Genomic DNA, 27331 nt, shown 5'->3' on the forward strand with positions numbered 1-27331 from the left:
CGGCAATGAGGCGCTTCCATGGAAGCGCAGCTATTGCAGCAGCAGAGGAAACCATTCCAAGCGTCATGTCGTCAGCTGATCCTCAGAGTCCGCACCAGCACCAGCGGACTACAATTCCCAGCAGCCCTTTCGCGACCCGCCCGAGCAAAAGTTTGAAGCCGAGAGGAAGGGTGTGCGCGATGGGCTAGTTCCCGCGCGGATGCTCGGTTCGAGAGCGCGGGGAGGCGTTCGCGGGGCTGCCTCTCGTCTGCCGAGGATCTCCGAAGCGACTGCCCTCTTCCTCCAAGTCGCTTGCCTGGGCATGCCCGGGCGTGCAAGGTAGGCGTCGCCGGCGTCATCGCGTGCCCCGATGGTGAGCATTGCGCGCACTGGGGCTTCCCCTCGGTAACCCGCCCCTCCTGCTGCCTCTCCGGCCTGTTCCCTCTCCTCCAAATCGCCTCTTTCCCCACACTTGCATCGTCGGCTTTCGTTGCATTGAATGGAGGCCTTTTGCATAGCCACCCACTCTAGTACCGCGGTTCTTTCGGTGAGCCCTCGCGGGTAAGAAAATGGTAGTCCCGAAAACGTGGTGTTTTTCTGTCTAACCGTTTCCTTGGTTCGCTGATATTCTTGCTACTCGGATAACTCCCCACTTGGAGCATTTCATTGGGTCACCGCTGCTACTCCCCCCCCCCCCCCGTCAGATAATGTATTAATTTTTTTTAGGGTCCCCTCTAGATGTCGTGGTTTGTGCTTCCTGGTGCATGCTTCTTCCTGCGCTGTGCCATAGATAAGTCCGCTTTTAGTACTGTTCGCGCATGCAAAGGTTTCGCGGTGGTCTGCTTCAGGTGCAATCGGTGCATATATCCCGTACTGTTCAGATGTGTTTTATTTGCACCTAGTCTTTAGACTCTACTGCAAAGCGAATGTTTGACTTCAGTAGAAGTTTAATTCTTGAGTTAAAGATAAGTTGCATCATAAACAAGCTTACAATGCTAAAATTGCTTGTTGGATCATAGCGTGGTCCTTTTAAAAGGTCGAGGAAAACTTCCTTTAACAAATACTAAAATGCAACGCTAACATGAGTATATCTGAATAAAACTATGTAAAACCTAACTGAATGGAAATGTAACACAAACATAAAATTCTGTATTTCCACGATTCTATGGCACAGCATGCCCTTTTATCAGTTTTATCCTCATGAGTTACTGCATATATATATATATACACACACACACACACACACACACACACACACACACAATGGTCAAGACGGCATATTTTATATCGTCTCAACCCAGTAGATAAGTTGCAGACTCATGTGCAGGCCTCTCCCTAAAATTTGTACTAAGTATTGTCCTCAATATGCAGTATATAAGGTACATAATATGTGAGATCTTCAACCTGGTTTAAACCACAGGGACAGGTGTTTTTAGAGTATGGCATATTTCTGAACCTTCCTAAAACAGCTGAAGGCATTAGGTTTAATTGGACTCCAGTAATAGGCCATCCTCTCACTCTGTTTCTGCAAATCCTTAAAATAGCAAGGTAGTACAGAAAGCGTGTATAGAAGATTCTTATACAATGGTGCAATTTCAGAGAATGATGCAGTTGCTCTGTCCATCTGAAAAGAGATCTCAAACAATCTCTGTTTAAAACTTTTTACAAATAGAATAGAGTCAGAAAGGGCCACGGAGGTCATCTAATCCAACCATGCAATGCAGGAACGTTTTGCCCAATGTAGGGCTCGAACCCACCACTCTGAGAATAGGAGTCTCATGCTAGTTCAGAAAAGCCTAATGTCGCCCATAGGAATGAAAGTAATCCCGTCCACTTTCCATTTAGCAAACTCTGCAAGGAAGGTGTGTCCCGCTTTCTGTTTGAGAAAGCACCACCACCAAACATCTGAAACAGTACTTGCTCAATTTTCACCTCATCTAACGGCCGCATATGTTTGTGAGGTCAATCAGTTTGGTCTTTGATAGACTGCAAATCTTCATTTTTACAGTAATTACTAAAAGGCTGGAGGAGACATGACCCAATCAGGGTTAAAGACATCAGTATTGTGTCCCCTGTGTATAGAAGGGATGACATATTTTTTATCACATATCTTTTTTCCAGAGGCAACAGTGAGAGCCAGACAGTTGTGCAAACACATCATTTATATATAAGTTGAAAAGCAGAGATGCCAGGATGCATCATTGATGGATACCCTTTGTGGCTTTGATAAAATCAGAGTTCCCCATGGACATCATCCAGAATTTTTAAATGAAACGTTGGTATAAAGAGCCTATATACAATATAGAAGATGTTTATTAGCAGCCTCTCAATTCCCCCCCAAAAAAAATTTTGGTATAATATCAAAGGCATACCTGAGATTGAGGAAAGTTACATACAAAGTTTAAGAGCTATTTACAGTATATTTTTTGTACAAGGTGATTTAAAAGGAGGCAGTGATCATTTATGGCTATCAGCTTGAAAGCCTGCTTATTCATAAGCTTGTATATTATTAGTTACTACCCAATCCTAACTCATCTAAGAGAGAGCTAGCAGAGATTTTCCCAATCATGTCAAGGAAATTAATTGCAACCTGTTGGATTTTGTCTTCCACCTTTTTTGGGGGGGGGGGCATATAAGGGCTATTCAGTTGGAACCTTCCCAGAAGTATCAATGTAGATAAAGGGTGAGGCCAATATTTGTGTTGGGTGAGATAAACAATTTCCCTTAGAGTTGTGTTTATTTTAGTTTGTGCAAGTAGTTGACTATATTTCATTCCTTGCCCCAGGCAGGTGGCCATTTGGCAACAGGTTCTAATGGTAGACAGGATGGGGTCAGCTCATTCAGAATAATTGAATACTTTTTCAAAAAAAATAAAAATCCTCTCCTATCGTTCTTATGACACTCAAATTTTGAAGAAGAGCAACCTTCCATATTAGACACCAACATGAGCAATATAGAATGCAATTAAGAAAGTAACCATTTCCCCCCTCTATCGATTGTGTTTAATAAATTTTTCAGATTATGTTAAGGGTCTCAGAATTTGTTTTTCCATGTTCTTTAATAATAAAACTGAATTTGATTAAAATAAACCAGTTTGTGTTAAGATTCGACAAAGTTAATTTTATTTGGTTAACAATCCAGATAATTGTTGACTTCTTTTTCCCCATGTTGAAAATTTAAGATAGTTCCTTTCCATTATTCCTTTTCTGGCGTATACTGGGTTACTTCTCTGCTTCCTGGGGCCCAAAACTTTTTGCTGCAGGGCAAGAGCCCTTTGACTCACATCTCTGGCCATGTAACTGGCTTTTGAAGTTACTGGGAGGGGAGGGTAAATTAAGGACCCCAGGAATCTCAGGTGGATAACAGATTCCCAGCAAGCTTCTCCCCCAGCCACTTGTAGAATAGCTGCACTATAGCACCCCTGAATATAAATAATGTTAACGCTTTGGGGAAGCATCACAGAGCAACTAACAAAGCAGAATAAATCCACCACTAACACACTATTATTCTTTCAAGAACATGTTGCAAAATACGCCATTAATATATGTTTGCAATGTTTTCTTAGTGTAGCTTGTTGCCCTTTGTTATGATAATTAGAGACTTTGGTAATTAGGTAGCATATAAATAACTTCTCTTGTGTGTGTGTGTGTGTACACACACACACATACATTCTTTTATTTTAGTTATCAGCTCATAATACAGGCTATTGATACAAAGCAAAATATTGATATCAAACCTTTTAATAAATTATTAGTACTCTGTTTCTTAGTATCATGTATATGAGATACTCTACAGTCACTATTAATAATAAAGTGTCAAATAGATGGGTCTGATTTATTTCATCGTTATGCAAATTGCTGACATGTAAAGGTGTTTTCCTTTCCCTTCCCTTTTCAGATAATGGAGTGTCTTGTGTCTTCTAAAAGAGCTGAGAATGCATCGTCTGAACAAGAGGAAAGTGAAGATGAGGTTGAGTTTGTTGGGGTATGTAAACAGTATCAATCAATCAATCATTGTATTTGACTAAAAGCCATTACAAACCTAGTTACAAAACCGGCATGTAAACAATATTTTAAATCTATAAGCAACACCATAGTTCCCTCTAATAGCAAACTTGGGCAATTGAGTGCCTATCAGTTTGGAAACTAAACGGATAGTGGTTTCTACAGACACAGGCAACTCCTTGGATGTGCATTGTTTAAGCTTGTAAATTAAAATACTTTTTTTCAACCCTTGAAATGCCCAACAAGGAGATAAGGAATGCTGGCGGCAATTGAACTCAAAGAGAGAAGAGGGAAATGGTGTAAAGAAACGTCAGGTGGACAGAAGAAGTTATTCAGTTAAATCCATAACTCAAAGCAGTTGAGATACAGTGGTGCCCCGCAAGACGAATGCCTCGCAAGACAAAAAACTCGCTAGACGAAAGGGTTTTCCGTTTTTGAGTTGCTTTGCAAGACGAATTTCCCTATGGGCTTGCTTCGCAAGACGAAAACGTCTTGCAAGTTTGTTTCCTTTTTCTTAACACTGTTAATACAGTTGCGACTTGACTTCGAGGAGCAACTCATAGAACGCAGTGTACATAGTAGCCTTTTTTGAGGTTTTTAAAGACTGGTGATTTTTGAAGCTTTTCCAAAACTTCTTTTGCAGCCATTTGGTAAGTTAAGCTTTTAAAACTTTTTTGGGGGGTTTTGGATTTTGGGTTGGGGTGTTTGGAATTCAAGGACTTGGTGTTGGGGAGGGGTTTGCAAGAATCTGGAAGCTTGTGTGTTTTTTTCTGCATTTTTATGATTTTTTGTGACCATTGGGGCACTCTGCTGTTTTTTTAAAAAAATATTCTGGGTTTGAATTTCTGTGTGGTTGGTGGCTGGGGGAACAGTTGGGGAGGGGTTTGCAAGAATCTGGAAGCTTGTGTGTGTTTTTTCTGCATTTTTGATTTTCTGTGACCATTGGGCCACTCTGCCTTTTTAAAAAAAAACACTGGATTTGAATTTCTGTGTGCTGGGTGGCTGGGGGAACAGTTGGGGAGGGGTTTGCAAGAATCTGGAAGCTTGTGTGTTTTTTTCTGGCATGGAGAGGCTGCCAGTTCTGATGTTTCTGCGGCTGAAGACTTTGCAGCGGAGTTCCTGGAGGTTGTGAAGACGGAGGGCTACGTTCCACAGCAGGTCTTCAACTGCGACGAGACCGGGCTGTTTTGGAAGAGGATGCCCAAAAGGACTTTCATCACACAGGAGGAGGCCAAGTTGCCTGGCCACAAGCCCATGAAGGACCGTCTGACCCTGCTCTTCTGTGCCAACGCAAGTGGCGACCTGAAGATCAAGCCCCTGCTGGTGTACCACTTGGAGAACCCACGGGCCTTCAAGAAACACAAGGTCAACAAGGAGCAGCTGAGTGTCATGTGGCGATCCAACAGTAAGGCTTGGGTCACACGTGTGCTGTTTGTGGACTGGGTCAATCATGCTTTTGGCCCTGCTGTCAAACAGTACCTGCTGGACAACGACCTGCCGCTGAAGGCTTTGCTTCTGATGGACAATGCTCCTGCTCATCCTAAAGGCCTTGAGGAGGACTTGTTGGAGGAGTTCAGCTTCATCAGCATCATGTTCCTGCCGCCTAACACCACGCCACTGCTCCAGCCGATGGATCAGCAGCTCATCGCCAATTTCAAAAAACTCTACACCAAGGAGCTTTTCAGGCGATGCTTCGACGTGGCTGATTGCACAACCATCACCCTGCGGGAATTCTGGAAGGACCACTTCGACATCGTCACCTGCTTGAAGATGATCACCACGGCCTGGAACGGGATCAGCCAGAGAAATTTGAATTGCGCTTGGCGCAGCCTGTGGCTGGACTGTGTGGCACCAAGTGACTCTGATGCACCAGAGTCAACAGTGGTGCAGGACATTGTTGCCTTGGGGAGGACCATGGGCCTGGAGGTCACAGAGGAGGACATCAGCGAGCTGGTGGAGGAGCACGACCACGAGCTGACCACCCAGGAGCTGGTCGAACTGCAGGCAGAGGCTGCGCAGGAGCAGGCCTCGCTGGAAGAGGAGGAAGCAACTGAGGAACGGCTGTCCTCCAAAGAACTGAGGGACATTTGCCTGAAGTGGAAGGATGTGCAGGCTTTTGCACAGTGGCACCACCCTGACAAGCACATGGCACATGACCTTGTGAACACTTTTGATACGAGGGTCATGTCGCCTTTCAGGGAGGTGCTGAAAAGGCGGATGAAGCAGCAGACCATGGACAGGTTCTTCAGCAAGAAGCAAAGAGTGGAAGAGGAACCTTCTTCGAGTTGTCCCCCAGAGTCTTAGAAAATGTACTGTACACTTTGTTGATTTTTAAATGTTTTTCTGTCATGTTTAGAAACTTTAATTATTGTTCCTTCAATTTTTGAAATGCTCTTTACAGTATGTGTGACTTTAAAGAGCACTTAATAAACTCTTGTTGTACCAAATTTGGCTTTGCTTGGACTTTTTTTGACCATAGGAACGCATTAATTGATCTTCAATGCATTCCTATGGGAATTCGTGATTCGCAAGACGAAAAATTCGCTAGACGAAAAAACTCGCGGAACGAATTAATTTCATCTTGCGAGGCACCACTGTAATGGCCTGGTTTTCACATCAAGGTAAGCCAAACTACGGCTTATTGGGACCATGCAAATGTTTCCAGCCCACAATATCTGGAGAGTACATTGTTGGCTACTCCAACCTGATCCTGGAGATCTGTGTCTGAAAAGTGGTCTATAATTAGTAAATATGTGAAATAATAAATCAAAATGTGTTGTGATACCTTCCATGAAGAATGCTATTGTGAGGGAAACCAATGTAGCCCCAGGCATTGTTCAAAGCAGCCCAGAACTTGCTTGCCCCCTCCCTACCAGGCAGAACACTCTGCTCCAACTGTCAGTTGCCTGGGACTGCAGAGTACAAGCAAACCGAAGAACAGGCTGGCCTTTAACACCGGCCAGAGGGCTGCTAGGTATGGTGATATAAGGCTTTTATCTGTTCTGAATTGTCTTGGAGATAATTTGATAGATAGGGTGTGAATCTTTAAAATAAAGTTCAAAGGATTTGAAACTAAACTTTTTTTTTTAGCACACTGTCCACATATCCGAGGAATGTGGGGGAAAATGAGCTGTCCTTATAAATCTGTTTCATGTGTCTCCTTTTATAGTTAACCTGAATTATGTGGCAGTGCATTCAGATTCCTTCAGTGCCCAAATACAGATAAATTTATTTTTGTGACCCATGTCCATATGCATTTTTTTTTCCATTAGGAAAACATGAGGAATTCTGAAAAAGTGGGTGGCATGTGTTCCTTCTTGTACAAAGGCTAAGCAATTTATAAAGTTCCCTTCTGTTAGTACTTTAATTTTAAGCTTTTATTTTGCTTTCCCCCACTTAAATCTGTGTAGCAACCTTGTGAGATGCACTAGGGCTTAGATAGTGACTGGTCTAAGATCACCTGGGGAGCTTAGTTATTAAGTGGGAATTTTAACCTGGGTCTCCCCAGTCGTAGTCCAGATCTGTTACACCAAATTGGCTCTTCATGTAAAAAGCCACGGTGGGAAGGCTTACCGGTGAGAACCATTACTGTTAGGAGTTCAGCCTACACTCGGGTAGGACCCTGGCCGAGACACATGCCCGATTGGCATGTTCCCTCCCTCCTGGTTGATTGTTTGGGAGCTTCATAAGCTTTCTTCAGCCCGAACATCACAGCAACCAATGCCAACAGACATCGGCACACTTAAGAATCCGCAGAGTACTTGCATAACAGACCTCAGCAACTCAGCATTTTGGCTAATCTACTTTATTTACATATAAACACACACAGAGCACTGCAAGATTCCTCCCTCTCTCTCTAGTATCAGACAGCAAAAAGAACAAAGGACAATAGTCCCACTTCACGGAACACAGTAACACAAACATCCTGCCTCCGTCACTTCCCACTCTGTGGAGTCAAAACATATATCGTCATGTGTTGGCCAACAATCCCATGACTGCAATTACGGAGCAGGAATTCTAACAAGTACATGAAAATAATTTCTCTTATCTCTCTTGGTGGTTCAGCCTCCCCCCTTCCCAAATCAAAAATGTTAATGTTGGTGGAAGTGTTGGTTATGTTGTTCTGTGTTCCGTTTGACACACTTCAGTTTGACTAGCTGAACACTAGCCATCACGTAATGGATCACCTGGGGTGAATGGTTATCTGTAAAGGCATATAATTAATAATGTCATTTGCCCCCTTCCTTCCTTCCTTCCTTCCTTCCTTCCTTCCTTCCTTCCCTCCCTCTTTTGTTTTCCCCACTGCCTGTTTTGAATTGGCAGTTCCTAGAGATAAAGGACTTGTCGCCTGGGTCCTTCTCTGAAGGTGGGCTTCCATCAACAGAAGAGCTTTACTGGATTGTTGGATGTTCCGCCACCGTCTGTTAGTAGGCAGTCTGTTTTAGAGCTGGACTCCATTCAACTGTGTATGGCAACAAATGATAATCTGAACTGGACAAGAATGATAATAATACGGATAAAGGCAATGCTTCTGAATAGACAATCAATTTGTTGTGTTCCTAGATCTTGTAACTTTTGCAGACATGTGTAGAAGGGCGGGGGGGGAAAACACTGTTAAAGGTAAACACATCCTCAGTGGGTCTGGCTGTTAACCAGAAGGTTGGTGGTTCAAGCCCATCCAGGGATAGCTGTGGGCAAGATTCCTGCATTGCAGTGGGTTGGACTAGATGACCCTCTGGGTCCCTTCCACCTTATAATTCTATGATTCTGTGTTTTCTCTTCCATAGGAAGCTGTGCTGAGACCAGTCTTGGACTGCATTGAACTTAGCAGCGGTGACGAAGACGGTAGCAGTTCTTCTAATGTGAGTGTTCCCTGCCGTTTAAAATTGTTGGATAAGAGTTTTCTTTAGAATTACTCCATTCTGTCTGTCTAAGTTTGTATCACTTGAAGGGGAGTACATATGGTTCAAATATATTCTTATTTTATCTATAAAAAGATCTCCGAGATGATTTTATTATTCTTTACTTGTTATATTTGTATACTGCACATCTAACCAATTCTCTGGGAAGTTTACAGAAGCAATAGAATACAAACTAAAAATTGAAGTAAAAACACTAAAAGCTAAATAACTTACAAAAGCAGAAAGCCTAACAACACAAAAAACCCCTCTATGTATGATCAGAATGGAACACAACAGCTGAAACAATTAAAACCAGCATAAACCACAGCAAGGGAAAAAAATTGATGGAAAAACTGAAGCATTGCGATAAGAAGGCTTGAGACAACAGGGAAATCTACCTGGTGCATAAATGATCATAGTGTAGGTGTCAGGTAAGGTTATCTGGGAAGGTATTCTGTAAGCAGGGGGCCGTCTCCAAAAAGACTTTCATGCTGGTAGCTGCCCACTTAGAAGATTTGAAGTGAAGGCTTGGAAAAAATGTTCCTTTATCACCACTACAAATATTTTATATGTCTGTATCGTATCCAATTTTAAAACAGTATTTAAATTCAAGCTGCAGATCCTGAGGAAACTAAGAGCAGATTCTTGCATTCTCTGTGCTTTTTCTTTTTATACATTTATTCCATGTGGGTCTTTGATGGCTTGTATGGAACCCTTGTGAACGGGTTTTTATCCTTGTGAATGTTTTATCCTTGGCAACCTTTTGCTAAAGAATTATTCTCCCCTCCCCCGGGTACATTGTTTGGGGGTTCTCCAGACCCCTGGAATCAACTAGGGGTGAGCGAGTAGAAAGCCTATACTTTCTACTGACAGGACTCATTAGCTGAATCCCAGCCATGATGTCTAATTAAGTACTTAACCTATGCCAGCAGGGTCACCGGCAACTGGTGTTGTGAAGTACACTTAGTGGCTGTTGTTAAATCGGGCCCGTCCCTCAAACACCTAACAATGCTGTGCAATTTACACTGCATCGTACTTGTGACAATGAGCCTTCTGACACATAGCAACCAAGTTGAATATGACATCCTCAACATCTGAGGGAACAAAGCATTAAGCAACAGCTTTTGTGAGGTAAGCGTAAGTTGTCATCTGCCTAGGAGTAAAACCTCAGAAGCTGGGGAAGCCCAAGTAAAGAAGGGCTGAAGGAAAACAGCGGGCTTCCTTCAGATGGCAGATGTAAGTTTCTGAGAGACAGGTGATCACTTTGAGAATTTATTAGGCTGGGCCTGGATCAGCTAGATTTATTCTGACTAAAGAAAAACTGAGGAGGGAACTGGATATTTATGCCCAGTGTGTTATTAATACCTTTCAGAGGAAGGGAGCCAGTGTCTTGAGTTGGTGTAAAAGACTGTCCTCTGCAAGGTCTTACCAGAAGATCATGACTCGTGTGGATTTTAATAGTTGGTTAAACTGTCCAAGCAGCCAAGAATACAACCAGAGGAGTTTTAGGGATTGTCCCCAGTAAGTGTACTGGGTTGTGAGAGCATTTGGCTGGGGTGGAAGTTTAGGCAATTTGGCTTGAGGTTCTATTCAATTTGGCTTCTAATTAGAAGCTGATGTCAGCAAAGGTGTTCGTTGAATCTTCAGAAATTGTCAACAAACACTGTTAAGATCCCAATATCTCTCACTGTGTGTGTGTGTGTGTGTGTGTGTGTGTGTGTGTGTGTGTGTACGTGCACATACACATACACATACACACCCTTTAATAAATCAGCTGTCTTAATTAAATGGTCATACTGTCTTTAATGTTTGCATCCATCTTACACCTAAACTGACTATAACAGCTGCTAGGAGGTTTTTGAAAGCATTGTGAATTAATTAATGGCATCTGAAAGTTAAAGAAGCATAGATACCTTAAACCTATGTTTGTATAAACCTCACTTTGTATAGAGGTTGAAGAAACCAGTATCCCTGAACAGTACAGAACACAGCATATAAATACTTTTTTAAAAAATAGCGTAATGAGAGTTGTTTTTTAAAAAAAAATATCCGAACCCATTTTTGTGTCCGTTAGAAGATGGTGTAGCAATGGTCTTAAAGTATGCATCCTCTTACTGAGATGTTTGAAGAGTTCTCTTGACCGGTGTCTAGAAAATGCCTCTGAGCCTCAGACGCTTTTAAGCATGCATTTCCCCCAAGTCTTTTTTCCCAAGCTCCAAATGGTGGCAGACTGAAATAATTGCCCCCACCCCCAGCCTTTTGTAGTGGATGAAAAGATGTTGCTATTGAATTGTCTGGCAGTTTGTGGCAGACGGTAATATGGGAGAACTTCTCTTCATTTGTAGGCAAATACAAAACGCAAAGACTACGTCGATTATCAGAAGGAAAAGGTTGCTTCCACACTTGACCGCTTGGCACGCCATGTAGAGGTAGAGAAACAACTGAAAGAAGAGAAAAATAAAGCTTTCAAGGTATGATTTTTATTTTTACAAAAAACAATGAGGGATTATCATCTAGGTTTCAAACCACTGTTTGGCTTCAGCTGTTATTTCCAAAGCAGAGCTTGTTTGTTTTTTAAAAAAGATTCAATGGCCTATGTTGGGTAATGTTTCCAGCTAGATTTTTCTCTTCTGGTTCCAAAATATCTTGGTGAGCCACCCTCCCTCATTAATCCTTGAACCTGGTTTCATGCTGCCATTGTGTCCAGTCTAGAACATTGTGTCCACCGGTACTCATTAGTCCTTCCCATGAGTTCAGCCTCTCTGTAACTACTGTACATTTGTTTATGTAGTGCATTGCCAGGTTGTGCTCTTCCACATTTCCCTCAGTGCTCTACTCTTTCTGAAACTTTATAGTCACATGGATCAGTTACTCTTTTTTTATTATTTTAATGACCACATGCTATGGTTCATGTGCGGTCGTGATGGCTGTGGCAGAAAGCGCTAATGAGGGTGGACCTTGTGGCCCTGTTTTCCAGCATTTCCTCCACCTATGAAGCTTGAGGCTTTAAAGATGGGAAGTTGGCGTGCTTAGGAATATATGACACTATGCATTTGCCTCGGGTAAATCCGTCCATGTTTTTTGCTGTTAATCATTGTGTTAAATATAGCATGCAGGCTTCTTAGCCTGTTAAGGTAGCCTTTTCCAAATGACTCCTTGTTCTAGGGTCAGGTTCTGGCAAACAAGTGTTGACCCCTCTCTAACAATTGAAATTCAGCCAGCACAGGCTATTGGGGATTCTGCAAAGAGATAGTGGTTATAATACGTAAAACTACTCATCTCACGAATAACTGCAGAGGTCAAACTGTAATTTTAAGCCTGGACCAAAGAAGTAGTTCAGTTCAGTTCAATTTAGTTTACTGTGTTTTAGCAAACAGCCATTACACTAATAATAATAATAATAATAATAATAATAATAATAATAATACTCCCCAACCTTAGAGGACTAATTATTTCCCATGCCCTCCTTCAGATTTTGTTACATGAGTTTGTAGAGCCTTAGTAAGAAATGTGGGTGTTCTGAAGGATATATACTTCTTTACATCACACAAAGTGAACAGGTCTTTGCAAGAGACAGCCTTCCCTTCTCTGATCTTAACAATGGGTGGATGTAGTTGGTTCTAAGATTGTTATAAAAAGAGCATTCAAGGAGTACAAAACATATACCATAATTTTCCGTGTATAAGATGCTGTTTTGTTTTTGTTTTTATTTTTTTTAAAAAAATGTTCCAAATTGGGGGTTCTTTTATACATGGATAGTGCAGAGGGGGGACGAGCGTTTGATTGCAGCCGCGAGCAGGAGATGTAAGCGGTGATTGGGAGGGTGATTGGTGGCTGCGTCAAGGGCTGCTGTTGATTGGCTGCCACTGCATCAATATGGCGGGCAATTGGCGGCTGTTGGCAGCGAGCGGGAAGACAGTTGTTGGCTTCGTCGACACATGTGGCTGGCAGCGTTGGTTAGGCGGGTGAGCGATTATCACGACCCCCAAAAAAAGCTCAAAAACTGTGGGCAAACCCCCCCCCATTTCTTAATTTGGAGTCCCCCCAAAATAGGGGTTGTCTTATACATGGGGGCGTGTTATACACGGGAAAATATGGTACCTTGTTGAGGAACTGGCAAAGCTGTAGTTCAGTGGTGGATCTGCTTTCCATGCAGAAAGTGCCAGATACAGTCTTGGGCATCTCTGGGTGGGGCTGAGAGAGGCACCTTGTCCGAAACTCCGGAGAGCCGCTGCCAGTCAGTACAGCGAATGGTTTGAGCTTGTATGTGTATATATGCTTTACGTATTGGCGGTAAATCAGTGCAACTAATTGCACACGCTGTCTTCCGGCTGCTGGTACCATTAGGAAAAACTGGATTTGCAACATGCTCACGGACTGCAAGAGCTGGAATTTATCCAGGGACATAGTGACACAGAAGCAGCAAGGCAGTGCGTGAACCAGTGGCTGAAAATGCCAGGTAATGTATTGGTACCGTCGTTTCACCATTCAGAGGGATGCACAGTTCTTCCGGGGTAATAGTTCTACCTTAGTTACAGTCGATCGCTTCTCCCTTTCAGACACATGTAGAGGAGTAAGCAAGGTACGGGTAGCCTTCACAGGAGAAACATGGGAGGTGTTTGAGCTTCATCCTTTTGCTCCATACAGTGATGGGGAAGTTTTGGCTCTCTAGCTGTTGCTAGACTGCAGCTCCCATCGTCTCCCTGACCATTGCCTATTCTGGCTGGGACTAGCGGAAGTTGTTGCCCAACAACTGGAGAGTTGCAATTTCCCCATCACTGCTGTAAGGAGATGCTGTAGCTTAGTACATTTGATATATTAAGAGGTATGTCCTATCTTTCCTCCTAGAAGAGCCTGGGGCAGCTAAATGCTTACATAGCACTTTCTGGATGTGCAAAGCACTGCAGATGAGGAGCCCAAGCTCCACTCACTGTGCCTGCAGCTAAAGAATAATTAGCAGCAGGGCTGAGGGGTGTGTGTGTGTGTGTGCGCGCGCGCATTTGGCAGGCTTGTTCTTCAGAGCCTCTTTTCCCTGTGTAGTCCTGCCTACCCACCTTAGTCTGTCTTAGCTCTGGTAAGTTCCATCATGTGGAACAAGCCAACCTAGGAATGCAGAATTACTTGCTGTGACTGGGCGCTCCAGGATGTCACCATGAGGCATCCATAGCCACATCTTACGTGAACCACTCAGCCACTGCTCACCTCATTCATCCGTGCTAGCAGATTCACTTGGATTGTGGTGGCAGGCCTCCTGTTAGCCCAGTGTCAAGAATGGGTGTGTTGCTGTGTTCTTTCCTAGAGGTTCACATATTCACGAGTCGAGTTTTGTGCTGGATGAAAAACGAGGGAAAGATTTAGCAAGGGCAGTGTAGTCAGTCTCATGCGTTTTAAACAAAAGAAGCGGTGTGACGTTACAACAGTGTGATCTATTTTCTAACCTGACTTTGAGCATCAACTACATGATGTATTAAGTAATTTTGTTTCACGTTTTAGGTCTCAAGCCAGGCACTGTAAACTCTGGAAGGAGAGCATTACCTCAGAGATCAGACCAAATACAATCTGACAGTAAATCAATTTTATGCCCAATAATGCATTGCTACAGAAAATTTGACAACAGGCATCTTCTCCTGGGCCACCTTCAGAGGTACGAGTTTTTTAGTTTGATCAGGAAATAGGTTGCTAGACTGCCTGAACATGGGACACGGTATCTTACAGGTAGTCTCAAATGTGCAGTGCACTGATAGTTACTCTGCAGAAATTTTATGCCTCTAGATGCCAGGAAACGTTCACTTTTTGCAAGTATATTCAGACTTCACATATGTTTTAGTAAGCAGGGTTTTTTCCTAAACCTGTTGTTGTTGTAATGGGCAACCTCTAAAGGTTTTCTTATTGTTCATATGTATTATTTAATCATGCAAATTTATTTCTTTAGGTTTGATCATTCTCCATGCGATCCATCAATTACACTACATGGATGTCCAGCTGATGCATTTGCCTGCATAGTCTGCAACAGAAGATTCCCAACATCTCAGCTATATAATGAGCATGTTTCTTCTAAGGCAAGAATTTAAGAAAATGCATGTTTTCACAAAAGTAGCAGGAAAAAAATATCTCCCCTCAGAAGAGTCCCATTTCATAAACTCATATATGAATCTTTGCAGGGATTTTACTGCTCAGGTTTGGCTTTTGATAATTTCCCAAATCCAGAAAAAAAATAATCTGCTGCTTGTAGGTGGTTGTGGCTCATAAATGAAGCAGGTATTAGTTGATATATTTTGAGATGTGCTTTTAGTTTTAAGAGCAAATTTCCATAGCATCTTATAGAAAATGTTCTTCATAATGTTGGAAAACAAATGTTCTCCATTTGTCTAAAATTGAGTTATTGTTTTGTTTCTTCCCACCCGCTCAAGGCAAGTGAAGCTGATGGCCATGAAAAGAAATACCCTCCTCAGCATATTCAGTGCTTTGCATGCCCATGTTGCTTTCTCCTTTTTAGCATGAGAGATGAGTGTCTGCAGCATATGTCTGAAAAGAATCACTTCTCTCAGGCTTTTAAACTCAGTGGTATGTCTCTTTTGAAATGTATATATTTTTCCATCTGAAATGACTGGATACTGCATGATTTGAGGGGGAATGTGGTAAAATACATTGAAATTTACATCACTGATCAAGATGATAATGTTACTTTAAGGAAGTGTCCTTAGCTCCATGCCAAGTATGCTGAATCTGCTTTCTAGAATGCCTTCATTCCCCACTTCCTTGTGCATTGCCACCGATGCAAATTCTTCCCAGACTCTGTAAGCTAAGATGGGTTTTATCCTTCCTGAATATTTCAGGTAAAAAGATTTGGCAGGTCAGATCAGACTTTCAAGGTTATAAACAATTTCCTGTTTGCTCATGTAAGATAATTAAAATGTAAAACATAATGTGGCTTATGTTGGACAGAAAGGAACCTGAAGCTAATATATAGAACAGCACAATTTGATTTAGCTACTTTTGCTAGTCTGATAAAACAAGGAAATATATATATATATATATTGAGAATGTTGCCAGGGAAGGATTTTTTTCCAGAGCAATGACTGTCCTCTATAACGTGGCTGAGGTTTAGGGTATTGTTCCCTCTAGTATGCAAGGTCCATAAAATACATACGGTACTGCTTAAAATTTAGGATATTTCTGGGTACAGCCATATGATGGGTGCTTTTCTGTAATTTGGTTTCTCATGTTATATCAAAGTATATTAGTTTTGCCTTTCTTCCTGGCAGCTAATAAATTTTGAAACGAGTGCAAAGTAACTAAGCAGCTTAAAAAAGCTGTCCCTGCACTCCTGTCCTGACCAGTCTAAACATAGTAGGACCAAAAACATCACTCTTGGAAAACTTCTTTAAAATGCTCAGATTTGACTCTTGAGTGTGTGACATTTCTCAGGAACCAAGTGATGCTTGTTAACTCATTCTTAACTGCCTGGTCTTGGTGCACTGTTGACATGATTCTCTTACTTGAATCATTTGTAACCTTTGATTCTTCTCCTTGTACCACCTAGTTGTTCCTCAAAATAAGTTTTGTATGTTGACTGACTGGAAATGGACAAATGGTTGCAACAAACCCTTAAGTCAAGGGACGACAACCTGTGGCCATCTAGAATCTATGTTGTTGGATTCCCAACTCTGGTCTGCAGATGGTTAGGACTGGTGGAGCATCACTGCTCTAGTGTGATGTGGCCTAGATGCCACCGGGCCATGCTTGCTGTGCGCCACCCTTCTCTGGTGCTGCACTCGTGTCTGCGTTGGAGGAGGGGGACACCAGCATGTGGGTGGCCTTCCTTCTGGGAAGTGAATAATGTCTGGTCCTTTCTGACTCAGTGATACAATAACTCTGTGCATTCCGTTGCAGATAAAGCAACACAACCACAACCTTTGCCATTCCCAACCTATGCAAAGAATCTTCTGATCTCCTTGTGCAAAGAAATCCCGTTCCAAGTGAAGTGCACGTCCTGCCATCAGGTGTTGCGTTCTCATGTGGAGCTAACGGCACACTTCAGGTCTGTCAAGAGCCTTCCTGCTTGTAGAATGGGACTGCTTTCTCCGTTTCTCCTTTAAACATTTGTTGGGCAACAAGGCTACTTTCAGTTCTGACATGTACCGTATTTTTCGCTCTATAGGACGCACTTTTTCCCCTCCAAAAATTAAGGGGAAATGTGTGTGCGTCCTATGGAGCGAATGCAGGCTCCTTGGCTTCAGCGATAGCAATGCGAAGCCTCCAAAGTGCAGAGGGAGCGCTCCCGCCGCACTCCGGAGGCTTTGCATTGCTTTCGCAGGAGCCGGGAGAGGTTGCGTTCGGCTAAAGAGGAAGCCAAGACAGCGAGCGGGATCCAAATGTGGCCTCAGTGGCCCAGAGTCCCTTCCATCAACTCTGGCTGATGGCCCAGCTGGACAGGGACAGCCTAACTACTGTCGCCTGTGCTCTGGTAACCTCCAGGTTAGATCACTGCAACATGTTATACATAGGGCTGCCTCTGAAGACTGTTCGGAAACTTCAGCCGGTGCAGAATTTGGCGGCCAGGTTGCTCACTGGTTTGAGCACATTACACCAGCCCTGGCCTGACTGCACCGGCTGCCATTAGTTTCTGGGCCCAATTTAGAGTGCTTGTTTTGACATATAAAGCCTTAAACGGCTCAAGACCTCAAGGACCGCCTTTCTCCATATGAGCCTACCCAGACCCTGAGGTCCTCATCTGAGGCCCTTCTTCGTGTGCCTCCTCAGTGAGAGGTCTGGAGAGCAGCAACATAAAAACAGGCCTTTCTGCTGTGGCTTCCCACTTATGGAATGCTCTCCCCAGGGAGTGTCGCCTGGTGCCTTCATTACATATCTTTAGGCAAAAGGCAAAAAACATTCCTCTTCTCCCAGGCCTTTGGCTGATTGATATCTGATGCCCTTCTGAATGTGTTGTGGGGAGAGGATGTTATTGGTTTGTTTTTTGTTTCGTGTGTGTGTGTATACACGCACACGCACACATACTGTGGTGCCCCGCAAGACGAATGCCTCGCAAGACGAAAAACCTGCTAGACGAAAGAGTTTTCCGTTTTTTGAGTCGTTCCGCAAGATGAATTTCCCTATGGGCTTGCTTCGCAAGACGAAACGTCTTGCGAGTTTGTTTCCTTTTTCTTAAAGCAGCTAAGCCGTTAATAGCCGCTAAGCCACTAAGCCGTTAATAGCCGCTAAGCCGCTAATAGCCGTGCTTCGCAAGACGAAAAAACCGCAAGACGAAGAGACTCGCGGAACGGATTAATTTCGTCTTGCGGGGCACCACTGTACACATACATATATCTATACATACACATACATATATATATATGCACACATACATGCACATATATATATACCATACACACACACGTATGTATGTATGTATGTATGTATGTATGTATATAGTATTTTTTTCTTGTGAACCATCCCTGAGATCTACGGATGAAGGACGGCACACAAATTTAATAAGTATGATAAATAATGTTAACTGTAGTGCTGAACTGTCTTCGCTGCTGGGAAAATGGCAATGTCCGTAAGTTGTTGTCTGCACATTCCTGTCCTTAAAGGCCTAGAAAAGAGGTAGGGAATCTTTCAGCCCAAGAGCAACCTTCCCTTCTCGAGGCAGCATGCCAGTAGCAAGTGGAGCCAGAGGCAAAAGTGGACAGAGGAATGGATATCAAGCATTACGCTTGTACCGTGAACTTGTTCCTACCCACACTCACACATCCTTCTCTAGCCAGGCAACCAAGAGGCCTGATCAGAGTTCAATGACACATTCCAGTGGGGCAAAACACCCCTGTAGGGTCTGAAGCACTGCTGGCCAGGCATGTGGCCTGGGGAGAGTCCCAGGGGCCAGGTAGTAAGGCCTGGAGGGCCTAAGATAACCTTACCCCTGGACTGAGAAGACAGAATCCTGTGCTTCTACCAGCTGCCAGCCTTGGCTTTAAAGGGCTGTGTCTGGTATCTGGGCCATTGCCACTGCAGAAGAGGCAGATTTAGGAGGCAATGACTGGCAGTGGCGTAGTGTCATTCATCCCCTGTTTGTTTGGAAGGCTGCTAACCTTGGAAAGTTATCTGGGCCCAACTAAGCAAATATCCAAAAATAATGTTTAGCGTGTGAATGGGGTTTTTTTAGCGCATACTGATTTTTATTTTATTTTTTTGGTAATGCACAGCTAAGTAGGTATCACAATGTCCTTTCCCATTTTAGAACTCGTTGTCGTGATGCCGGCCCAGTGACTCTGTCAAAGAAGCGCATCTGCCAAGTCGCCGAAGTATTTAAAGCCAAAGGTTTCTGTCACACCTGTAGCGAGCTGTTTATCAACGACACCCATATCCGTCAGCATATTTCCAAAACCCTACACAAGGTTAAAGTATTCACCACGATGGAAGAATCCATCTTGACAGTATGCCACGTCAACGAAAGGAATAAAAGTGCCTCTCGTCTACAGAAGAATAGCAGCTTTTTAAAATCTTCTCCTCTGAAGAGGCCTTCGGACTCGATTGAATCCGTTGGCGATGAGAGGGAAATGGTTTCAAAACGAATAAAGGATTCGGAAGGCAGAAGCCAAGAGGTTAGTGGTGCTCCTGCCATCAAAACCTGGGTGTGTCAGTGCGAGCTGGCATTTCCTTCTGAGGAGCTGGTAGAAAACCACATTTTTTCCGAGAACAGAATCTGCCGCAAATGTGCGGTGTGCGGCAAACTTGCGGAAAATGCAAGCGTCATCCGTTTGCACATGAGCAGGTTCCATGGAGGAGCTCATTTGACTAATTTCGTCTTCTGGTGTCAGGTCTGCAGTGTAGCTCTTCAGAAAGTAGATGACGTTAAGGCCCATGTGACAGAATATCATGGTGTGCACAGCTTTTACCGTGAGGATGCTGCTGCTGAGGATGCTACAGCTGAGGATGCTACAGCATCTTCTGGTGCACTGTACGGTAGTTCACTTGAACAGAAAGACCGAACTCCTAGCCCTATGGAGCAGTCTCCACCTTTGAGCCCCATGGATGTGTCAGTGTCTCACCAATGGCAGTGCTGCATGTGCGAGGAGCTCTTTGACTCTGAAGACAGCGTGAAGCAGCACTGTGTGTCATTAGAGAGCCACCACTTCCACAGGTACAGCTGTGACTTGTGCAAAATGACATTCCGGAAGAACGAAACTTTCCATCGACACTGTCAGGATAAGCATAATAGTGTCATAAAGGTCAAATACTTCTGTGGCTTTTGTGGCGACCTGTTTTTTGACACGGAGGAGAAGTTCTTGCTTCACTTCAAGGGCTTCCATAGCACAGATTACATATGCATGTCTGAGGAAGCGGGGACATCGATCAAGAGTACCGAAATAGTAGAAGAGAGCAATCGTCTGAACTGTGGTTGTCGGGTGAAATACTTTAGCAAAGAGAACAGGAAGGCAGATTACAAGAGGTGCCAGAAGGCCTTGCTGGAGAAGGGCAACTTGTGGTTCCGCTGCACCTTGTGCTCCTCAACAGCGCAGAGCTTTCCTGACGTGATGACTCATCTCATGACACACTCGGAGCAAAAACCTGACCAAGAATTGTACATCGTGAGGTGTGGAGCATGCAACAAAAACTTCAACGATATTGGAATTGCCCACCAGCACTTTCACAGCAAGCACTGCTTCCCACAAAAGCCCCAGCTAGCCCCAACTCAAGCAGGAAGTGACGTCTTCCAGATTTCCCCCGGTGGATTCTGTGTAGACAAAAAGCCTGAAAACCTAATGCTTTCGGAAGACAGGACTGCAGCAGGTGCTTCAGAGAAGAGGCGGCCAGGAGAGCTACCCAAGGAGCAAGGTAAGAAGCCATCTTCTGAAGGACTTGGTCTAGGTAGGTAGAAACCATGGTATACTTTGGATGCCCAAACAAATATGGCTGCCCAAACAAATATGGCTGCTGAGAGAACCTTGCAGAACAGCTGGGGCTTGTCAACACTTTGCTTGCCCTGTGCCTGGAAAGCACGGGTCCTGGAGGTTTTCCACTTGTCTCTCACAAAACCCGATTGCTGTTTGGTTTGATTCAGCGGTAAACCACAGGTTTTCTCTGGGGGTGGGGGAGTGGTGGGAAAAACGGAAATGTTGGCGAGCCCTTGGTTAAACTGAACATGTAGCATTTCATAGCCTCGGCAAACTCTGCTTATATAATTGTTTCCATAGTGGTACACGAAATTTTATTTAGTCTTGCACCCATTCTACATCGTTGATGACAATTTTTCTAGCAATGTGAATAAGAAAGGCTTAGGAGATTTTTGGTAGTTGTTTTTGAAGGAAAAGAACACGATTGTTGATACTGTAATTGTGAAATAACTACAGGACAGTAAAATCTCAGGCGCTGTGCGGAAATTCATTTTATTCAGTAGACTTGTATCATGGCATTGTTTTGTAAATAATTTCCCCAGCACCTGAGAGCCCTTCTGTATTTGTCTGTGTTCCTCCTCACTGTTTACAATTACGTTTGGGCAAGTAGTCATCTAAAACTAAATGCAAGCTGCATAAAAACAAGCAAAATCTCATAATGAAAAATGTTGAAGTTAGTATAAATTTGCTGAAGGAGGTACCCTATTGAGTACATATGAATTACTTAAATTGCAATGAATTTTTAAAGAATTTGATGTGCTTTGTTTTGAATTTTTCTGAAGTACAGATTTCTACAGCTGAGGAATCCGTATAATGTTTGTTATGCTTCCCTCTTCTTCCCTTCCACCCGACTATCTAGATGACAGAGATCTGCCTGATCTTGATTACTTGTGTACCATGACTCATATTATTATGATGGATTTGGATAACTGGGGAAACCTTTTCCATCAATTGCCTGCTACCCTTAACCAAGGAACTTTTATCTGGGGTTTTCAAGGTAAGGAACTCGTTGGCAGTGCAAACTTTCCCTTGATGCGCACTGTATAGCACATGTGAGTCAAATAATCTACAAATGTAGCAGCATACATTTACTCAAGTTCATGGCATATAGCATTCCTATTTCAGGCAAGGTGTGTTAATACTGGGGTATTAAGCCCTGAAGGACATAGTTAACAAGTACTTCAAGTGCTTCCCCCAGAATCGGTCAAACCCAAGTTCTTGAGATCTGTGGCGGAGGCCTTGCTTGCTATAACCCCCCAATGAGTACTATTCAGGAGGTCCCTACACACAGCAGGGTCACCTTAATAGCAGCACCTTGTCTGTTGAACCACTTCCAAGCACAGATCCAATGGTCCCCCACATTGTGTTAATTTAGGTATCAGTTTAATACTCACTGGATGCTGCATTTGTCTGCATTTAGTGAAAATGTTGTAAGTGATGTCTACTTGAAAACAGTTGAAATGATGATCGACCACCTTTTGTGCTGTTAGAAGTAGCTCAGTCCTTTGCTCATTACTATGGGAGCATGTTTTGCCACACAAATTAGCAAAAGTTACAAAGCTGGAGCATGTATAGTACATTGCATATATCAGCCATGTGCAATTTAGATTACCCGCTTCTCAGAAACATAATTATTTCATAAGAAGAAGAAGAATTTCACAAGGTTTTTTATACACACACACACACACACTTTTTAAAAGTAACTGTCTATTCCCTTGTCTAGTCCCTCAAATCTCTTAACAGTGGCTGTCTTCTGGTTTACTGCTTAGGTGGGCACAACAACTGGAAGCCACCTGTGAACTGCAAGATTTTTAACTACCTTAACAAGATCGGGTGTTTCTTTCTCCATCCACACTGTGGTACAAGGAGAGAGGCTGCTGACTTTGCAATCTGTGTGCATGTAAGTTTTCAACCACCTGTGCTGTGATAAGATGCAAAGGAAATATTTTGTGTTAGAGTGTCAGTTGCTGGCATTCACTGAGAATCCTATCACAGTGCAAATATATAAAAAAATTATTTCATAAAACATATTTACCTCTTGATTGTAAAAAAATACATACACAACAATGTGTTTTACAATGTTTGGGCTAAAGAATGTTCAATCTTGTCTACCTACACAATCTGAAATCCTCTCACTAAAGAAATTGTACGCCCATTGTCTCTCTGCCTCGCATAATTCATGTTTTGTTCCATAGGTGGGCCGCCTAGATGAGCATCTACCAAAGCATATTCCTTTCACTATTCTTTCGGGAGACAAAAGCTTTCTAGAGCTTGAGGATCAGCTTAAGATGACTCAGCGGACAACTCGCATTCTAGATCCTCATAAGATTGATGCCGATATGATGTATGCCTTATTGAACAGCATTTCAGATATAGCCAAAGGTATCCTTTCAAATACATTTATATATACAGCCTAGGCATGCATTGCCTGGTGGAAGCTACTTCCAGGATTGAGGCAAGGAGAGGCAGCCTGTTCACGTACTGTACTGCTTTATGAATAATTCCCCATCGATATATCACATATAGTCCACTTGTAACTTAGTTTAGTTGAACTAATTTGTAGGGGCTCTATAGTATAGGCCAGCCACTAGGAAACAAAAGAGTAATGGAGGCAAAATAAAGAATATAAAGCCCGTTAGTGAGCAATGTGTTTATGCTCTGTTTAACAAACAGCCTATGGCAGGGATGGGGAAGGCTTTTGGCCCAACAGGCCAGATCTTTTATCTTGCCCCACTACTGACGAGCCAGCATGGACAGGTGCACTGGACCCCTCACCTGCCAGTCAATCATGTGACACGATGGCGTCCTGTGATTTGCACCCATCACAGTGCAGTGCTTCCCAAATATTCAACAAGCATCACATTTCCAGGTGCGTAGGAGGCACAGCACAAGAACTTTGAAAGCCCTCTACTTGGCACTTGGAAAGTTCTGAGCACAGGACTTTCAGTGTACTTTGCACAGCACTTCCGAAGCACCAGGCGGTTGTTGGGCTTTGGGTATTGCTATGCAGAGCAAACCACTGCAGAGTTCACAATTTGCTACATAACGCGTAAGAATTTGGCTCATATTTTACTCTGAGAAACGGTTCCTGGGGTCGAGGTAAATTTAGGAGCTAGAGCTAATCCCAGAGTCCTCTCTCCCACTTCTTCCTACAATGGCTTTTTGTGCAAAATAAGTCACTTGCCTCATTTTAGATTTGTAGCAGTGGCACACCAACCTCAACATTGTCTTTGATGCTCATTATTTAATCACTTGTTCTGAAGCAGTTTTGTCTTGGAAGATCAGTGGAAAGTCAATCCCCCTGTTGCAGCATGGAAGTTGCTGCAGCATAGCTCATTCCTAACCTGCAAAGGAAAAGTCTAAAAGTGTGCCACTGCAAGATCTTACGTTTAGGGATTTAGCCAACAGGAGCTTCATTTAACCCATTTTTTTGAGATCAGATGCAGCACCCTAGAGATCAAATTATGCTAGTCCTGTCTGTACAGAGTATCTTGAATTGAGATTTTAGAGGGTTCAGGGGTCTCTATGAAATACATCTCTGTTGTTGATGTACTTTGTAAAAATGCATCACTGTTGTTGGAAAGCTTATAACTTGAGTCTTCCCTGTTTTCCGTTCTGTGCAATTGTTATGGGGGTTAAAGTATGAAAGCCACATGCAGGTTTCATCTATTTTGTTGCATGTTCAGTTCTGTAAAATAATACGAACTTGCAGTTGAGTGTTGGCATGGATCTCATGTTCTTTTCCTACATGGGAATCAAGTTGAAGGGTGGCTTTCAAAGGACATTGCACTAATGGGAATGCATTCCCAATTTCTTTACCATCCATCTTGCTAAGCTAGCTTGGTGTGGGTGTGAAGATAAAGCTCTGTTTTGGTTATATGTTGCACACTGTTTGAGGGTACTGGGTTTTGAAGCGAGGAAGGAAAAGTTATGACAGCCAGGTTTTACCAATCAACAAAACTCTGAAGAGGAAAGCTAGTTGTGAGAGCTGTGGTATTGCATAGTTAGTTCTGTGTGTGTCTTTTTACAGAAAATGAAGTGGTAGATACTCGAATGGCAGTGGAGCAGGTTTCAGAAGTAACGAAGGACCAAAACGGTATGTTAATTTCGCTACAAGATGTTTATTCAAGAGATGAAGTGGCCGTAGAAAATTAGATTTGGCAATATTATCAAACAAGGAAGAGCCTAGAAAGCATTTTTCCCCACCATATGTGCATATTCCTGTACAGCCACCGTGACAGAGAAAAGTGGCTATAGCAAGAGAGAGGACTATTCATAAAATGGGCCTTTGCTTATCATTTGAGACATGGATTTAGGTCCAGTTAATACAGTGCTTGCATGCTGGCCTTCAGAGGAGTGAGCCGGGTTGTTGGCAGAGTCATGATACAACCGAGGATCTTATGGAGGCAATGGTTGTATGTACTAGCAGCTTTGTGGGGGGGGGCATATATGTGACCCCCACAATTGTGTGAGCTGTCTTTCTAGAGCTGTTGGGATCGTGCACATTGTGACAGCCTTGTGTATAGTTCCTAGCGGAGGAGATAACTGTTTTATACCGGCTGTATAAACCATTTGCGCCTGCTAGCCATCCCGCATACCCCCAGAGGCTAACAACTGGTAGCTGCCAGCTACATGAACAAACATTTAAAAAAGCTAGAACTTGCTTTAGGAAGGAGCATAGCTTGGTGGTGTCTGAGACCTGTCTGGTGTCTGAGATCTACATGGCGGCATACAAATTTAATAAATAAATAAACGAATAAAAGTGGTAGAGCACTTGGTTTGCGTGCAGAAGTTTCCAGGTTCAGTCGCTGGCTTCTCAACGTAAATTTGAGACTCCTTTGTGAAGAAGAGGAGTTTGGATTTGATATCCCGCTTTATCGCTACCCGAAGGAGTCTCAAAGCGGCTATCAATCTCCTTTCCCTTCCTCCCCCACAACAAACACTCTGTGAGGTGAGTGGGGCTGAGAGACTTCAGAGAAGTGTGACTGGCCCAAGGTCACCCAGCAGCTGCATGTGGAGGAGCGGAGACACGAACCCAGTTCCCCAGATTACAAGTCCACCTTTCTCAACCACTACACCACACTGGCTCTCTCTCCAGGTGAAACCCTGGAGGAGCTACTGCCAGTCAGCGTAGCCACAACTGAGCTAGATGGACCCAGGGGTCTGACCTTTCTGCAACCACTGATTAGGAAGCGGTAGCCATTTCTTGCTTGAGTCAGTATTTCAGCTATGCATTTGTTTTGCAATTTTAAGTCCTGCTTATTTAATGCAGATGCAGAGGAAGATGCAGCTTTTCAAGAGGCCATCAAGCGAAGCATGGAAGAGATGTGAAGATGGCTTGGTATCAGTGCACGAAGAAACATCTAAGCTGGCTCCCAAGTAGTTGAAATTTGTTCGTTCTATTACAACGATTAAAAAAAAAGTACAGGTTAACATTTCACAGTCTCAATGCACTTTAAGGACTGAGCTCTACTGACACATCTAAGCATCATAAACTGCAGTGGAACTTGAGTCCCCTTAACTGGATTTCAGTTGTCCCACATATTTGTCTCGGTGATATGCAGTATACAGGTGTGGTATGGGACAGCATATTTAAGAGGTGCAAAAACGTAGTTCCACTGCGTGACAGGGATGGCTTAAGCTTTAGTTTCTTAAAACTATCTGGTTTGTAAACTAGGCTTGCCTTTTTTGCTTTATTCTTTCTCTTCCTCTCCCCAGGCTTTCATTTTTGGATGTTAATGTTTCTTTCCTGTTGTACATGCATTTCTAGCATAAACATTGCAACAGATATGTACTGAATCCTCATTTTCTTTTACTGTCTTACCTTAAGGGGGAAATTAAGTAGTACTGCAATCTCCAGTGCTCTGGCAAACTTGTGATGGGTCTCCACTGTGACTTTAAGAAGTGAAACAAAAGTTTGAGGACCTAGTTATTTTCTTTCACCTTTATCTTTGTATGTACTTTCTATGTTTTGAGAGTGAACGTGGCACCAAACTGACTGGGCTGTATGTTATGCTTCCTGCCTTACTAATAGTACAGCAAATTATTTTCTCTTCCCCCCCCCCCAATGTTTTAAATCATCTTAATTCAGAAAGGCAAACCCTTTCTACATTCCTACATGGTTAATTTATTGTGGTAATTTAATACGCATAATTTTACGTTTGTGCATAATTAAAATATTGGTTACTTTTTGCAGTATGTCCTCATTTCAGTCAAATGCCATTTGACTCATGCATAGACGTGTTGAATGCAAAAAGTGGTAATTTTAAATCACTGTTTCTAGTGCAGGCTTTTTGAAGGACTACTTTGGAGTGACCATCTAACTTTGTGTTGCAGCAGTAAACTGCGCGCGCACACACAATATCAACCCATGAATACAATAAAAAAAGTCAGGAACCTTTAGCAAATTATCCTGATTGGGAAGGATCACTCTTGCTAAGAAGGGTATTCCATATAGAGGCACACTGTTTTCATTCGTTTTCTAGGTTCCCACCTAAAAAAAGTGACCTACCTTTAGAAGTATGTAACCTACACTCTGCTGTGGTCTAAACCA

The 27331-nt window shown here is 43.1% G+C and overlaps 1 protein-coding gene and 1 long non-coding RNA gene across 6 annotated transcripts; one reads left to right on the forward strand and one right to left on the reverse strand.

Annotated features, from left to right (window-relative positions):
• The first annotated feature begins 47 nt into the window (after positions 1 to 47).
• ZNF451 (zinc finger protein 451) lies at positions 48 to 26969 on the forward strand. Of its 5 annotated transcripts, none has more exons than XM_083495498.1 (15): positions 48 to 318; positions 3877 to 3963; positions 8771 to 8845; positions 11230 to 11355; positions 13232 to 13343; positions 14378 to 14528; positions 14817 to 14943; positions 15295 to 15448; positions 16778 to 16925; positions 19122 to 20752; positions 21638 to 21775; positions 22548 to 22678; positions 22974 to 23160; positions 24809 to 24874; positions 26051 to 26969. In XM_083495498.1, exons 2-15 carry the CDS (start codon positions 3880 to 3882, stop codon positions 26107 to 26109), a joined length of 3189 nt encoding a protein of 1062 aa, XP_083351624.1. In that variant the 5' UTR covers positions 48 to 318; positions 3877 to 3879; the 3' UTR covers positions 26110 to 26969. The 5 variants fall into 5 exon arrangements, with proteins under 5 accessions (XP_083351624.1, XP_083351625.1, XP_083351623.1 ...); XM_083495499.1 differs by having other exon boundaries at positions 308 to 540; XM_083495497.1 differs by lacking the exon at positions 48 to 318 and adding an exon at positions 2169 to 2258.
• Positions 3781 to 6892, reverse strand: LOC310703447. Its single transcript, XR_014524130.1, has 2 exons — positions 6769 to 6892; positions 3781 to 3922 (listed from the first exon to the last, which is right to left on the reverse strand). It is a non-coding gene; the product is annotated as an uncharacterized lncRNA (long non-coding RNA).
• Positions 26970 to 27331: the final 362 nt, after the last annotated feature.

This window comes from Podarcis liolepis, assembly GCF_965112155.1.
Source record: "Podarcis liolepis genome assembly, chromosome: 3".
Classification (NCBI taxonomy): domain Eukaryota; kingdom Metazoa; phylum Chordata; class Lepidosauria; order Squamata; family Lacertidae; genus Podarcis; species Podarcis liolepis.

What these genes read in the sequence shown, in the direction of transcription:
- ZNF451 (XM_083495497.1), top strand. Translation starts at nt 2,184, where the DNA reads ATGGATACCCTTTGTGGCTTTGATAAAATCAGAGTTCCCCATGGACAT. An exon ending in ATGAGGTTGAGTTTGTTGGG is followed by an intron (nt 3,964 to 8,770) that starts GTATGTAAACAG and finishes TCTCTTCCATAG; the next exon opens with GAAGCTGTGCTGAGACCAGT. An exon ending in TTTTATCTGGGGTTTTCAAG is followed by an intron (nt 21,776 to 22,547) that starts GTAAGGAACTCG and finishes TTTACTGCTTAG; the next exon opens with GTGGGCACAACAACTGGAAG.